General features: G+C 36.6%; 1 protein-coding gene across 3 annotated transcripts in view; it reads left to right on the top strand.

Moving 5' to 3' along the window:
* Positions 1-16,806, top strand: part of LOC131160472 (uncharacterized) — a 61,772-nt gene that overhangs the window by 24,622 nt on the left and 20,344 nt on the right. For 2 of the 3 annotated variants that reach the window (XR_009138050.1, XM_058116180.1), the window contains exons 8-10: positions 8,699-8,872; positions 9,303-9,358; positions 9,465-9,522. Coding sequence is in view for 1 of the 3 variants with exons in the window: in XM_058116180.1 (XP_057972163.1) it covers positions 8,699-8,872; positions 9,303-9,358; positions 9,465-9,522 (288 nt within the window). In the remaining 2 variants the exon portion in view is untranslated. The remainder of the gene's footprint in view (positions 1-8,698; positions 8,873-9,302; positions 9,359-9,464; positions 9,523-16,806) is intronic. The other variant, XR_009138051.1, reaches the window with a different exon arrangement.

Below are 16,806 nucleotides of genomic sequence, written 5' to 3'. Positions count from 1 at the left end.
ATTGTATCCTTAATGACATCAATATATCTACTGCATGCAACGATAGAACTTCACTAGGTACTCTATTTTAAGCTTTCTCTAGGTCAATAAATAAAATTTGCAAGTCTCTCTTCTTGTACTTGAACTTTTTAATTCATCTCCTCAATAGATATATAGCTTTTGTAGCGGATCTCTTTGGCATAAAAACAAACTTATTTTCTGAATCCCTTGTTTCTAACCTTAGTTTTGCTTAGTGCCCTTTTTGAAAATTTCATTGAATTCTAAAATAGTTATTACAAATTTGAATACATCTGTAGAGTTTATATATGTGCCCAATTATCAATCTAAAATGAAAAAAATACTGATTTTTTTTTTTTCTGATAAAAAATAAAATCTACTATGAGAGAGACAAATTACAAACTACTTGAGGATATGAAATCTTCAAAAAAAGGAAAAAAAAAAAAAAAAGGGAAGAAAAGAAAATAGAAGAAAAGAAAAAAAAAAGAAAAAAAAAAGAACGCCAAATAAAAGCTAATTAAAAACTAACAAATTAGCCAAGAAATTCCTTCATTTAAGTCCTTCCCATCATTATTTGCTTAATTCTTCAAATTTGCTAGTCCTACTTACCCTACTTTGCATTAGTTTGCCAATGTCTAGCTGAATTTCACTTCTTTACAGTGATACATCTTTAAAGCTAATTTACCCATCAAAACCTTAGCTTGAAGATCCTTCCCATAAATCTCCTCTATGTGGGTGGGCAAGATTCCATCACTATGCTTTTTATCCGAATCATTGTTTTAAAAAATGCTAATATCCTCCAATCCTTTCAAATGGAGGTGATGGGACAGACGCTAAATCCCCAAGCAAATTAGATAAATCAGAACCATAGTCACACGGTTTTGCAATCTCATCCAAAAACAATCCCATCACATTCAAAATCACTAATGCCTTCACTGTTATTGTCCGAATCATCAACCCAATTCTTTTTTTCCTTGCAAATGCTATCCCTTGCGTTAGTCACACCCTTCTGAATGATTGGTTCTTTCACCATGCTTCAACTTCCTCTTGAATCTCTGGAACTTCTTTTGTAAACTCACGGGAAGCATCTTGCTTTTCTTCAAGCTTCTTCCTTGTTTCAATGCCCATGTGTATTGCCTTCCAACATGCGCAAACCTTTTGGCCGCTAAATTTACAAAAATTTGCCTTAACGCCTACCGGTTGTTTATAAAAATACTGATTCATAAACATATGATTAAAGCCTAGAAAAAGTGCGTCCTCGAGCCACAAGGCTCCTTGCTTTGTGAGGGTAGGGGGAGGATCGTCATAGTGTATGCAGCTGTATCCTTGCTTTTATGCAGAGAGTCTGTTTCCTTGGATTCGAATCCGTGACCAACCAGTCACATATGATTAAACCTTATTCAACCATAATTCATATCCATGTTAAAGGTACAAATTCTGATGTTATCACAAAGTGAAGGGAGCTCAACCAATATTTTTCACTAACAAACCTACAATTTTTTTTTCTCGAAGAATGAAAGAAAGCAATGACATTTTTAGTTGGAGAAAAAGGAACATTTATTGAAGAGGAGAGAAAATACTGAAGAGGAGCATAATGAATCCTCCTTATGAGAAATAAAAACCAAAGAGAAAAAGATGAAAAAAGAGCAAAACAAAACCTCCTTCCAGCATGCTGAAGATTTAAAAAAGAGAGCCGTTTTAAAACAACCAGCTGCAAACACCCACAACAATGCCAAATACTGTATTCTATCTCAAAACATAGAGCACGACATATTTTTCCCTGTGAAAACTGCAGCATTCCTCTCCAACCAAAGATCCAAAAAGATGGCAAACAGCCCACATGACCACAAAGCTGATCTATCTATGCTCCTTCCAAAACCTGTAAAAGGGATAAAAATTTTTTTAATGAACTCTAGAGAAGCCCATTTCTCTCTAAATAATCCAAAGAGATTATTCCAAATCCTCTAAGAAAAGGAGCAGTGAGGAAACAAGTGAGGCAGATTCTGAACTTTCACAGCATAATGAACAAATGCCAGGTGATAAAGCCTTAAAAGGCCTCGTACTCTGTATCAGAGTGTTAGTGGCTTAGTGCTAATTCTTTTAAGAATGACTAACCAAGTAAAAACCTTAATCTTAGAGGGTACTTTGGCCTTCTATTAATAATCATACATTTAATTTTTTAATTGGAAAGAAAACTAACTTAAACAGTCAAACCTTTGACTTTTCACAATATATATGTGTGTATGTATGTATGTATCTATTGTTAGTGGTTACATCTGACTTAATTACGATAATCTATACTCATTCACAGCAGCGTAGACAGCAGCACTTTCTAAGCTGCTCAAAATTAATTTGAAAATCGAAACTGAAGGAGGCAGGGATCAATTGCTGTTCTCTGTTCTGAAGGATTTTATATCTTTTACAGTTTGAGTTATACTGCCCAGTGCCTCCAATTGTACAATAGCCAAAATAAGAAAATTCAAAACAGGGATAACACCATAGAAAGTTCTCACTCTGACAAACTGTCAAACAAACACTATGGCTATGTTTGGTTTGCGGAAATAGCTATTCCTTGGAATAAGATTTACAATGAGAATTTGGGAACAGAGGGAATAGCTATTCCTTGTATATTCCTTATTATTTCATGTTCATCCAATATGTAAACGGAAAGGAATTGACATTCCTATGTTGAAATTTGGGAATAATTATTCCTTGTCAATTCTTGTTATGGATTCATAAAAAATTTCACTTTGTTATTTGCTTTATGGAAACAGCATAATTTTTTGTATAACTAATTGTACTAACTTATTATTAGCTAACCTATTTCTAGTAATAGGCATTCCGTGAACCAAACGTAACATAAATCCTTAGCATTTACCTTCTTGCACTATGCTTCCACGGTCCCAGATTGATGTTCACAGTATGGAACCCAAAGTCAGTCAGTCCCTCTACTAGGCCAAAAGATCATAACTAAACCCTTAACCCTTATGGCCTCACCATAAGCTTAAATCGGTAAGCACTTAACCATCATGGGCCTCACCAAACACGCAGGCCAAGAACATAAGGAAATGTTGAAAATTTGAAACATTTCACTAATAAGAAATTGAGAACGAAGAAGAAAGGGAAAGAATGACACTGCTGGAGTTGTATTATGCTTGATTAGATTGGACATTCGGGAGCTCAAACAATAGTGATGGGGTCACTTGGTCAGGTGATTGGGTCAACTGTTGGCAGTGACAAATGGCGATGCTGCGTGGGTCTGGGTTTCCAGAGATGTGGAGAGATTAGAGATGATTTAGGGTTTGGAAATCTTCAATGGATTTTTTTTTTTGGGGGTGGGGGTTGCTCTTATGAGAATTATATACGCCTAACAGCAACTTAGGGCTGTACAGTTGGTTTGGTTTGCGAGTAGTTTCTTCATAGTGAACCTGAAAGTCAACTCGAAGTGGTCAATTTGCGAATTTCTTGAACTGGAACTGACCGTGAACTGTTTGCTAACTGAACCAATGGGTTTGATGCTAGTTGGTTTGGCCTTCTCTGCACATCTCTTTCCTCTTTAGTCTTCCCTCTCACTAGCTATAGAGCAGGGGAGGTTCTTATGTTTTTATTAGGAGAATTTATGGATTTGGGATATTTCTTTTTCTGTTGCTTTTAATTGGCTTCGTAATGGTCCAGTTTCTTGTTTGTTGGTGCTTGTAGGGATCTCAATTTTTATCTTCTAAAAGCATTTCTTATCCTCCTACATGGCTCTTTTCTTCTCTTAATGAAAGTCATTACACTCACAATGCCTTATCTGAATGACTAAAATGTTAAACTTAAAGCTAATTCATCATATTTTCTGAATATAAATATTGTTAGAAGTGTTTTTGTGTTCTTGTTTAGCACTCTAAAGTATTAGTAGATTCAATGTGACTGGGGATATGCGAGGCATTTTCTTTTTTAGGTTGGAAAAAAAGAGAGGATGAAGGGGTCGTCCTAGGAAACACAGACACTTTTGGAAGTCTCAAATGTGAATGTCCATTGCTGACACCTGCCCAACACTCCCTAACATGCTCTTGACAATGGTAGGAGATTAATTGATTTTTTATTTTTGGACATGACTTAGATGCTTGTCGATACTTCCTGATCCGACTAGGACACCTCCAGGACTCTTCTTGCCCTGAAATGTTGTGTGTCATGGACCCCCAAATTAGTCTCAACTTCGGGGCCGTGCGACACTCGTCGAGGCTCTCCCCCAACAAAGTTAGCCAATAATCACCTGTTCAAGCCTGCAAACATGAGCACCACATAAATTTCGGCAATCACTCATAATCGTGAAATATTAGTATAGATACCGATAGATCACGAAGGCAAGAGACATTCATGCTCAATGATAAATAAAGACTACTTATTTTATTCCAGTAAGAGAACACTATACAAGCCATGACACAAGTAATTTGATATTTATTTACAAATCCTTGGAGAATACATGTAAATCATCTCTCTCCCCCATTTAACCCCCATTACATTGTCACCCCCTAACATTCTCCCCCGCTTATTCTGTCGATGACCTCGTCGATTTGTTGTAAGGAGTCTTCAATCTTCGGGTTCTGTTGTTGTTATATTGAAGTTGATGAAAGCTTGGATCTTCTGTGTGAGATACTTGAGGTCTTTTGTCATGTCACCACCCTTCCTCGCCTAACCGGGGGTTGTTGTTGACGACCTTCATCATTGCCGACTTTATTCGCAAGGATCTCTGCTACATTTGTGGCTGCTGTCTCTCCATTTTATGAAGGGTTGAGCTCCTGCACTTCTATCGGTACTGGTCTTCTTCGTTGACATGGGGGGTACTTTGAGTTGTTGCTGGGGAGTAGTAGTGAATTGAGTGGCCTTTCATACTATCTGAGAAGTATTTCGAGTAGTACTTTTCCAAATACCAGGTCTCCAACTTCAAACTATCCTAGTCATCGCTCTTTGTCTGCTAGGGTCTTTGTGAGTTTGTAGGTTATCAAGCAAATGTCCTTCCTAGGAACCGTCAAAGGAGTGTCGTAGATTTGGTTGTTCATCTGTCACTATCTCAACAAGACACGATTAGTTGCAACATATTTCACAAAATTAATGCAAAATTAGTACATCTAATAGGGAAATATAATTTCACAAAATCTGCAAGTATTTTCCCCCCCATCTCTCCTGCTACTTGGGCTCTTGGGGACTCCCTCAAAGCCTTAGGGTGCCCACCATACTCTTCTTTTCTCCCAAGTCTGTGTTCAAGACTTTTGTTTCCTCTTGAAATGTTTTTAAGGCATTCAAGGCCTTCCGCTTTGGACATTCTGCTATATGATGGGCCCCCCATGCACAGAAAACAAGCAAGCGGTAGTTGATGCACCCTATTCCTTGCATATTTTTCCTTCCACTCTCTCGATGTTGAGGGTCCCTTATTGTTCCAGAATCTATTAGATCCCTCGTCGCTTCCCCTGCTTGTGGGTCTATACACTCGGGTAGATCTCTGTTCATGATTGTCCAATGTTGGGTATTTCCTTTTCTGAGAACTATTTGAGTAATCATCTACTTGTGTAACTGTTGCAAGGGTTCGGTTCGAGAAATGCTCCAATCGTTCAGCTGTTGCAAGAATCGAGGGAAGGTCACAAACCCATTGCTTTCTCGGCTCTATCTTTGCTCATGTTTTGAGTCCCTGAAGGAAACGGAATACTTTGTCAGAATCTGCCATATCCTTATGACGAGCATTAAGGCTTGGAACTCCCATACATACCTCCCTATTGAGCATGTTTGCTGTAAGTCATATACCTTGCAACGCGCCATGTACTTTGCATTCCCTGGGTAAAACTAATCCTTCAAGGCCCTGTTTCAACTCTTCCCAAGTATTGATGGTATACCGATTATTTTGCATGTTTTCACAGTTGGTTCTCCACTATAACTTAGCATCCTCAGTAAGATATACCGTTGCAAGGTTAACTAGGTCCTCTTCTAGATCAATCCTTGAGCACTTGAAGTAGTGTTCCAAGTCGAAGTTGAAGTTGTCTAACTCCTTTGCATCTCGAGCACCCTCATAACATTTGGGTTATGGCACCTTAATCCGAGTTCCCTCACAAGTATTGGTTATTGGCCTTCAAGACATCTAGGCCATTGCATTTAACTTAGTACTTATCTCTAGTAAGTCGTTCTGAAATTGGTCCATTAGGTTCCGAAGCTTACCCACCTCCTTCCAATCCTATTTCATAGTGCTAATAGATTCTTTGACATTATCTGCAAGCAAATAAAAATTATCAGTTAATTCCCGTAGGGAGGCCTCAAGCTCTATTGGCTCTCCTCCATGGAATGTGAGTGATAGCATTATGCCCTCAATGTGCTTAAGCCCATTCTCAAAGGCTTCCAACTGCTCGATGTTCCTCTGGAAGACCTCAAGCTCTATTGGTCTTTTCTCTAGGGCTTTTATATAAAGGGCAGCCCGGTGCACAAAGCTCCCGCATATGCGGGGTCCGAGGTAGGGGCGGACCACAATGGGTCTATAGTATGTAGCCTTACCTTGCATTTTTGCAAGAGGCTGTTTCCATGCCTCCAGGGATTTTACATGTGGAATGAATTTCTCAAGTTCCACAATTCTCATCTCAAGCTCAGATACACTATAGAGATTTCCTTTAGTGTTCTCTCGGGCGGCCTCAAGCTCTATTGGCATGCCTCTCTCATTTGACAATTCTGACGCAACCGCTTGGAGTTTGAAGAACTTCGTCTCCAAGGTTTCAATTTCTGTCATTCTTGCCTCTAGCGCCTCAATGCACTTTGTCTTTGCAGATTTTGAAGTTCTCATCTTGCCGTTCATGGTGCTCGCACACACCGTGCTCTAATACCAACTATCATGGACCCCCCAATAAGACTCAACTTCGGGGCTGCGCGGTACTGGTTGAGGCTCTCCCCTCATCAGAGTTAGCCAATAATCACCCGTTCAAGTCTGCAAACATGAGTACCACATAAATTTCGGAAATGACTCATAATCATGAAATATTAGTATAGACACCGATAGATCATGAAGGCAAGAGACATTCATGCTCAATGATAAATAAAGACTACTTATTTTATTCAAGTAAGAGAACACTAGACAAGCCATGACACAAGTAATTTGATATTCATTTACAAATCCTTGGAGAATACATGTAAAGCCATCTCTTTCCCCCATTTAACCCCCCTTACATTGTCACCTCCTAACACTGTGCCTTTTTGGTCCCTTTAATTCTATTAACAAAACCTAAAAAAAAAAAAAAGGAAAAAAGAAAAAGAGAAGTTGAGAGACTAAGAGTCATTAGTCAAGAGGTTCTTTGACATTGGAGTGGTTGGATTGGAGCCTAGTGCCATTGCTCATTGCCCACCATCAGCCATGCCCTTGAGTTTCTTTTTTCTTTTTTTGGTTAGACCAATATTCTATAGTATGAATGCAGTTGAGGATTGTATGAGTGTAGTTTGTTAAATATGTAATTAGTAATTTTTCATGAATGATGCTTATACTTTATATAAAATTAAAATAACCACAATATTTGTCATCTAAAAGAAAAAATAATATGCCTAAAAAGATATATTTTTATATTAATTAATGAACGTATACCTGTTCTGTTGTATCCTCATGTTTTCAAAATTGTCATATTGTTGTGTTAGTATCGTCTCATATCTGTGTTTCCTGTTGATGTTGGTGCTTCCTAGGGGTTGTCTCTTAGAGATATGCAACCTTACTCCCTCCTAGAGGGAGACACTTTCCTAGAAATTGAATTTGTCGTGTCTAGGTGTTGCTAGTGAAACCTATGCACTAACGTCCACCTTCGTCTATGTTTATATGTTAACTGATTGTTTTTCATCAGGATCTTCAGATTTCAGACTCTATCACCCTCAAGTCAATTAAATGAAGGCTAGTTCACATCTGATTGGTTTTGTGCCCTATCCAAATAAGTTTTTGATTAATTTTCAAGTTCCAATTTTTTCTTCTAAAATTGGGTCATCCATTTTTTTCAACCTTTTGTGCTACTGAAATCACCACCATAATCATGATAACTTTTTGTTTTGTTTTGTTTTTTGTATTTTTTTGTTTTTTTTTGTTTTGGTTGATGAGGAAGTAGCATGCCTACTATTTTATCGCTTTTTAGTTTTATTGGATGGCTTTCCTAACATTCTTTTGCTGTCATTTTGAGGTTCAACCTATTGTCAGTACAAAATGGTCTTACTAAAGTAGTTTACTAGTGCAACCTTTTGTATCATTGTGCTTGTATGTTGGTCACTGGATTTTGCATTAACAATCATTGGTGTTTTCATTAATGCCCTTGTCATTGAAGGATATCATTTGGTTATTTTATTTTATTTGTGTTTTTAGTGAAGGATACATTTATGTTTTTCTGCATCCTTAAGAATTTATGCTTGCAAATATGTTATTGGTGAGACCAATATATATATGTATATATGTATATATGTATATATATATTTATATTTTCTCTTTTCAATTTCCTAATAAATTTTTGATGGTGCAAGTGTGCAACTTATTTTTCCGATGTTTCACTTTCTATATGAAAAGGCTTTTAGCTGTTCATTGATATTCTATGGAGATATTACCAGTAAAATATGAAAGAGGACTGGCATATTTTTCCCCTAGAACATTCTTTTTTGTCCTCTTTTCCAAGTAGCCTGATATAACTCGTGCAACTTATTGAATTGTTTCGTATTGCAGGGAAATGTCGTTTTATGTGGATTTAGAAATGGAGCAATTGTGACTCTGGATGTTCGGCAGAAACAAGAAGCATCATCTGCTAGACTTACTGAACACAAAATATGTTACAGCTCTAATACAATTTGTGAGCATTCAAAGATAATTGTTCAAAATTCTAGAAAACAATGTTTCAAGGTATTACTATATTTAGAACCAATTCTGGTTTTTGTATGCATATTTAAGAGTGTAGCTCTAAATAAGACCTTGTCGTGTGATTCATATGGGGCTGGGTTATTGCGAGGATTAATTAATTGTTTTTTGGACTTTGATCGTTCTTTTCAGTTTTTTAAAATTGAATGAAGGTTTTACCCTTTTTGTAGGAAGAACATTTGATCCCTTGATCTATGTAAATTCATAATCTAAGAGCTAAACTACTGAAAACTGGAGAGGCTGCATAGAGAATTGCTGCTCCTGTTTTTTATTATGTTTCACCTTTTCAATATTTTTTGCATCATCTATTCCATTTAATTTCTGTTGTATGCAAATCAGACTATGGAACTGCTTTATATGGTGACACTGTGTGTTTGGATGATGGATTTGAAATTTTGAATCTGATGTTATGTAGCTCAAAGGGAACATATATCCCTCTCAAACCATTTGTATGCCGTCAGCTATTTGCTGGTCAGTGGGATTTAACAACAATCAATTACTTTTTTGTTTTCTATTTTTTATTTTTCATTTTCTTGACTTAATTGTTGGAACTCTTGCTTTGGCATTGAAAATGTAGTTTGGAATCTCTGCAATTCTATGACCAGTACTTCTTAGCAAGCTCCATGGATGGATCGGTTAGTGTTCTCCTCTTAATTGAAGTCATTTTATGTAGACTAAATATTGGAACATCTGAATGTGTGAATGGTTTATTTTCTTGGGCAAGAAAAATATGCCAGGAGAACAAGATACTGTCCTTCAGGCAAAGAGCAAAAACCAAGAATAAAAATAAAGCTGCCTTTGAATCAATTTGAAGGTTGGACAGCAACAAACCTTGGGGGAAAAAAAAAAGAAAGAAACAAATGAATGAGGCCAGAAAGATGCCAAGGACACAACTCTATCCCATAACAAAACAGGAGAGGTTGTGCGATCCTTGCAGGTTCTTGCATTCCTCTCAATCCAAAGGGTCCACAAGATAGCAAAAGCCACAGAGTGCCACAAATCTCTTGCTTTTGTACTCGTTCCTTCTTGATATATATCTATATATATATGTGTGTGTGTATGTGTGTTTATTAAAACTTCTATGTTGATTCTTCTCTTTTTCTTAATGGGTTAAGACTAATTAAGATAAGGTGGTAACTAAGTAAATTATGAGATAAACCTAATGCATTTGTTAGAAGTATTGTAGTAATTGGAGAACCTAAAACAAATCATAGGCCTCCTACTCTATAAGATATCTCATGTACAGAAGAATGACAATTGTAGCCTTACTAACATATGATAATGAGCAACATAAAAAGCACTGGTAATTAACACTCTCCCTCAAAGAGAATATATATATATATATATATATATATATGTATGTATGTATATATAAATAGCATGTTCCTAGCCTGTTACGAATGAACACCCGCAAGGATTTAGTGAACAAATCAGTTGGTTGATATATATTTCTCCTTAGTGGTTGCAATGAGATTTTGCTCAGGTTTCTTTCAAACAAAATTACAATGAAGGAACAAACTTACAACACTCGCTGCAAAAGATATGTTTGCTGAGTAACCATGAGATTATTACTTCCCAATAAGTCTCCAGTCTCCCCAAGTATCCCCAAGTACAGGCAGGATCCATGGGAGTATCAACAGGTTCAGACCTGAACGACTCAGTCTCATGCAGTACTTCTTGAACTTGCCTCCTCTGTGACGAGAAGATTTTGTTTGAGTTCTAGATACCACACTATCCAAGAAGTGCTCCAAAGATCCCAAATCTTCAGTTTGGAGCTCTGTTTGCAGAAACTGCTTCAAATACTCTATACCTTGACTACTGACACCAATAATTGCAATATCACCCACATACACAAATTTTACTCGCAGTAGTACAATGGTAGAATATAGAGTGGTCCACCATGCATCTTTAAAGACAAGCTCAATCACCATTGTATTAAATCTTCCAGATCATGCTTTATGAGATTGCACACTGAACAAAATTTTTTTAAAGCGCGACACCAACTTTGACTCCCATTTGAGCAACAAATTAGGGCTGCTCCATATCGATCGCCTTGTGAATATCACCTTGTTGGGTAGAATTTTTTCACATCCAATTGGTGCAAGTGCCAATGGCAAGTAGTAGCTAAGGAGACAAAAGGATGCACTAATGTAAGTTTTGTAACTGGATAAAATGTTAACCCTTAGTATAGACCTGGCAACATGAACCACAAACTTATCAACGAGAAGTGACACAAGCTCCCCAGTATCTGTTCCCTAGAAGGCATACATCTATTCATCCATGGTAGCTCTCCACTCAGAATGGGACAAGGCCTTAGGAAAAAAAATTTGGAAGAGAGAAAAAGGAAGGAAAGACAATAATGTTTGGGTGACAAAAAATCATAATCAACAACATTAGAGATCGGATGTTGGGTACATGTATGCTTGCCTTTCAAACAGTAGTAGCATGATCAATATCATGAGAGACCGATCAATGAGCCAAAAGTGTAATACTAGATGCTGGAAGGGTCCTCCTACTTTTAGTTGTCCATACAATTGCTAATTAGGACAATCTAGACAACTAGAAGGACTGAACCGGGATGAAGACTTAGGAGGATGATAAGGTAGACAATAATCCCTAGTCAAGAAAATTAGGTCTTGGAAAATAAATCATCAATATCAGGATTCAGAATCAAGTAAAAGAGAGTAGATTCAGAGAAAGTAGCATGATAGAGAAACTGCAAAGGACTGTTGTAGCATGTTATTTCTAATTACATAAGTACCTGAGGAAGAACACTTAAGAACATGGGTATCCCACTTATTAACATTTTTTTTTTTTTGATAATAAAAGGAGGTGTAATAGATAGAAAAATGGAAATTACAATGAAAGAGGACAAGAAGTCCACCTCATAAGAATAAAATAAAATGAAATTAAAAAATAAAAAAAAAATGAAAATAAAAATTAATAAAACAAGGAACTTCCCCTTCAATCCTTTTCCTTCATAATTCATCAATACTTCAAGTTAGCTAACTTACTTTGACCCTTTTTAGCTCAATTCTTACACCCATCAAGACGCACTTCATTTCCCCTAGAATTATAATACTATAAATCCAATTTATCCATGAGATCTTGAACTTCTAAATCCTCCCCTTGGAATCTTCTCAGTCCACCACTAGTGTTGGTACCGTCCTTGTGCTGCAGCTCATTAACCAAATCGTCATTTTCAAACATAGCGACCCCTCCAATCCTTCCAAAGGGGATGGATGTACATATAATAAGTCCCCTAAAATGTTACTGGAATCAGAAACATATCCACATTGTTCCCTAATTTCATCCAACAGTAAACTCCTGCCACAATCAAAATCACTACGGCCATTTTATCAACATGGAATTAACTAATGGACAAAGCTCAAACAACTAGGTATATGTAGAGGTAATGAAAAACCCAGAGCATTAGTATGTAGTAAGGGCATCATGCCAGAACATTCGGGTACATTCACATGATACAATATATTACAAGTGATTTCAAGAATGTATTTTTCAGCGACTCCATTTTGTTATGGAATTTTGGCACACGATGATGGGTGTCACGGGCCAAACACTTCACATTTTGTGAGGAGCCATGTTACACCAGTTATAGTAGGAGAGTTTATGAGTCGGGTTGGGCCCAAAATTCCAACTGATCCATTCTTATCGGTTTGACAAAAATGAATCCTGAGCTGAACCATTGAGGAAGTGGTGTGAATTGGTTTGATTATTAGGAGGGTTGAGTTGGGTTGGTGGTTTAGCTTGTTTAAAGGTGAAGTAGAAAAATAGGAAAAAAAAAAAAACACGAAGGGAATATGTGTGAGAGTTTTGTCAAACATAATAACATATGTCACATTGAATACACTACCTACACTTGTGTCATTCAAGTTTAATATATTAGGTTAGTAGATTTCTTATTAAAAAAATAGTATCATTGTAACAATATGATAAATAGAATAAGTATTTTACAATTTTGAATTTTGCTTTAATAACAAAGTATGACGAAGGTTTTGAAAGTATTCAAAGAAATATTATGTCATTTGTCTAACACACATACTATCAATCACATTAAATCATAAAATGCAAAATATGTCTGTTGTTTTCCAAAAGGACCAACCATATCCATAAACATTACTACAATAGAAATAAAAAATGGGAAACATGAAAATTAAAACCCCTCCAAAATATATTAATCCCACAATCCATCCTATGTATTCTCTCATAAGTCTCAAGTAGTTGTAGACCTTAATTAATTAATTAATTATTATTCTTTTTTACATATATCATATATGCATTGGAGGCAGGTCATGTGGTTTATACACAAAACCCACAAATCGATCCATCCAATCAGATTATGCAAAATAGAAAACCACCAATCAACCTATAAACCATTCAAAATCAATTTTTTCGGTTGGTTTGGTTCGGGTTGGGTGGGTTGTTGAACACCCTTAAGTTATAGAACTCTTGCTTAATCACTAAGCCGAAAGTGTACTACAGTCTTACCACATGAGAAATACGCAACCATCGAATGCAAGTAAGTAGAAGTAGTAAACAAACATGAAAGCAAATGAGAGTCATGTGGTAAACTATAAAGCAATGCAATTCACTATTAACACCTCCATAGGCAACATATGTTTAACAAGAGGCAAGTAGGCTAAACACATTTACAAAATCTAGTGAGTTTTGAAATGATTGATGAACACTCATTCCCCCCTAAAGAGCTTTCTATGCTATTCTGGCTTCAATACTAGGAAACATCAAACTGACTGATGAGTTTTACTTCTATTTTACTTTGAGGCATTATCCTACTCAAGGAATAAAACCCATTTACATGATGGTTATCCATCCCATGTACACAAGGCAAGTGGTCAAAGGCAAGCATAATGCCTTGAACAAGTTTGAATCCTGACATTTTTCTCCACTTATGTAGATGACATCCTTGTAGACTTTGATGCTAGGTACTCTTCAACTTTGTCCATGAATGGTTGCATGTCTTTTGCTGACATTTAGTTGATTTCTTTGTCTCCAAGGCCTTTACACTGTCACTAAGAACTCTTGCAACTCTTTCCTTGACGATGTGAACTCTTTGTTTGTAAGGATAGCTTTCCGGATGCAGAAAGTGGTAGGTTGTGAGGGAGGTTCTGATCTTGTCAATTAAGAAGTCATGCCTTCTAGAGCCATGTACCTAAGGTGCCCTTGATCTGTTGAAGGCCGTGGAAGGCTATATTTGGTCGAGCAGAGACTATAAAAGCTACTAAGTAGCAACTCCGAGTAACTTTTCTTTGACAAGTTGCAATGTTTTGGTGGTTCTTTGGCTGGCAAACTTCTGTTTGGATCTTCAGTGTCAACAATAAATGGCTTGGGGCAGCTATGTGAAACATAGGATGTTCTTTCATCCAAGATGGAGGATCAACCTTGTAAAAGGTTTTCCCAACTATGGCCAATTTGGGAACTGGTCCGTCATATTTGCGAAATAGTCTCCTATCTTGACTTGATAGTGACTTGATCTGTTTTGGCTAGAGCTTAACAAGCACCAAGTCACCTATGTTAAAATGCGAGGTCTTCCCTTTTGATTTTGCCCATTTCTTCATCTACTTATAAGCTTTCTCCAATTAAGATCGAGCGATCTGCACATCCTGTCTGCATTCTTTGGTAAAGATGTATACTTTTGGACTCTTTTCTTTGTATGATTTGTCCATTGTGTGAAGTAATAGCGGTTGCTAGTTTGTTACAAGCTCAAAAGGGCTCTTGTTGGTTATTGAGCTCTTTTGGACATTGAAACAAAACTGAGTCAAAATCAAGTAGTCGCATCCAATTTTTTTGGTTGGCGGTGATAAAATGGTCCAAGTACTCCAATAGCATATTGAATCTCTCCAGTTGTCCATATGTTTGCTTGTGGTAGGTTGAAGAGATGTTAAGCTATGAGCTAAGGATTTTGAAAAGTTTTGCAAGTTCGTTGTGAATCTTGTGATTTGGTCATAGACAATATCTCGGGAAACACTGATACTTCACCACATGTTTGAAAAACAATTGGGCTGTCTCCTTTGCTGAATAGTACGTCGGTGTGGGTATGAAAGTACCGTACTTTGAAAACCTATCTATAACCACAAGTATAAAGCTTGTGTCTCCAATGTTGGTTAGGTTGTTAATGAACTTCCATGTTTGCATTAAAGCCATCACTTATTGGAACATGCAAATAAAAGAAGCGAAAAATATAAATGAGTAGTTAATAGGCTCACTCACTGCTCATATAACATGTCACTAAATTTATTTAGTTTTGAGACAATGCAACTTGCCTAGGATTAAGGAAATATCCTACCGCATGAAGTGCCCTATGGAGTTGCGAATCCTATCTCATATCAATGATGCTCCAAATATGATCGTACTTGATCTTTTGATGATTAAAGCTTTGGGTGATTTGTTCCTTTGCTCTATCCATGGCTTCATGTAATATCCGAGTGCTGGTTTCACATCATTATTAGTAAGTCTCAAAACTTTCACAAGTGGTCTTAGACACTTCAAACAATACTTTATTGCTTTCCAAAACTTATCATCACACAATAATATGGCCTCCTCTTCCTTAGTTTCCAACCTTAAAGCATAGTGGCACACAACTCACTCCTCCGATGCAAAATGGCCTAAAGAGCAAGCTTGTTTTCATAAAAAACTTTTGAATGTGAGAAAAGATGTAGCAAACCTTGTAACCCAACTTTCTTCATTGTTTTTTTTTCCCTAGAAAACTCCCTAAACATGTTAAGCACCCATATGAATTGGCAAATGTCCAATATCAAGTTAATGCAATGGGCAGCATATGGAGACCAAAATATATGTTTCCTCTTCTCCATGAACAACTCATCGACACCTACATAATCTGAAGTACTATCTATCACCACTTGAACCATATTTTCCCCTCCAATCTATTTTGCTAATGAGTCAAGAATTTATACAATTTATAGGCATCCTTCACCACACTTGAAGTGTCTAGTGATTTGAGAAAAACCATGCCACTAGGACTATTAATGAGAAAATTTGTGAGATGCCTTTGTTTTGTGTCGGTCTATCCATCCCTCATCAAAGTGCATGTGGTCTTTACCCATTCTTTCTTATATTTTTCCATAATTTCCTTGACACTGTCAACTTCTTTATTCAAAAAGGTCACTCTAGCCTTGTGATTACTTGGAATCTTCAATCCTTTTCCATATTCCCAACCATCCTCATCATTGTCGCAAATAATGGACTCTTTTCACCAAGTGAATGGTAAAGCATGTCCATATAAAACCAACAAATGCTTTGAACCACCAACTCCCTATTTTTCATGATTGCATTCAAGGTTTGTTGCTTAAAGCTGTTGCCCTTAGCTTCTTTGCCCTTAGATATAAAAACATCCATGGTGCCTCTTCTTTCTCCTCTTGTAATTTGAACTTCATGTTCTTGTTCTCCAATCTCTTCTTGCAAAATTTCTTTTTCATTTTTAACATTCTTTTGTTTTACTCCTTCTAGGGTATTTACAAATTTTTCCCTCGCCTCTTCCAAGCACTTCTTACAAGTAGCTACATTATCATGATCCCCTGCAAAATGATACTTCATTCTAATTATGCCAACTCACCTTTCAAGCTCACAATAATTGCATTTCAAGTGCATCTTATTATCATTGATTCGAAAACGATGATCCTATGTAGGATCTTCACTCTTCATGTTGGAACTCTTTTTTCTAGGCTTAGCACTTGAATTGGAAGCTAACATCCCACAACCCGGCAATCAAATAAGCACAAATTTACCAATTCAAATTTCAATTTTCAACCTACAAATAAAAAGTGAATGAGATTTTCAAAAAGAGTAAGAAACAACTAAAGAAGTATGATATAATACTATACTACTAACTTATTATAACTCTATGTTCTATAATAGCATAA

This window comes from Malania oleifera, chromosome 7, assembly GCF_029873635.1.
Source record: "Malania oleifera isolate guangnan ecotype guangnan chromosome 7, ASM2987363v1, whole genome shotgun sequence".
Taxonomy (NCBI): domain Eukaryota; kingdom Viridiplantae; phylum Streptophyta; class Magnoliopsida; order Santalales; family Ximeniaceae; genus Malania; species Malania oleifera.
This window is presented reverse-complemented; position numbering and strand designations above follow the sequence as displayed.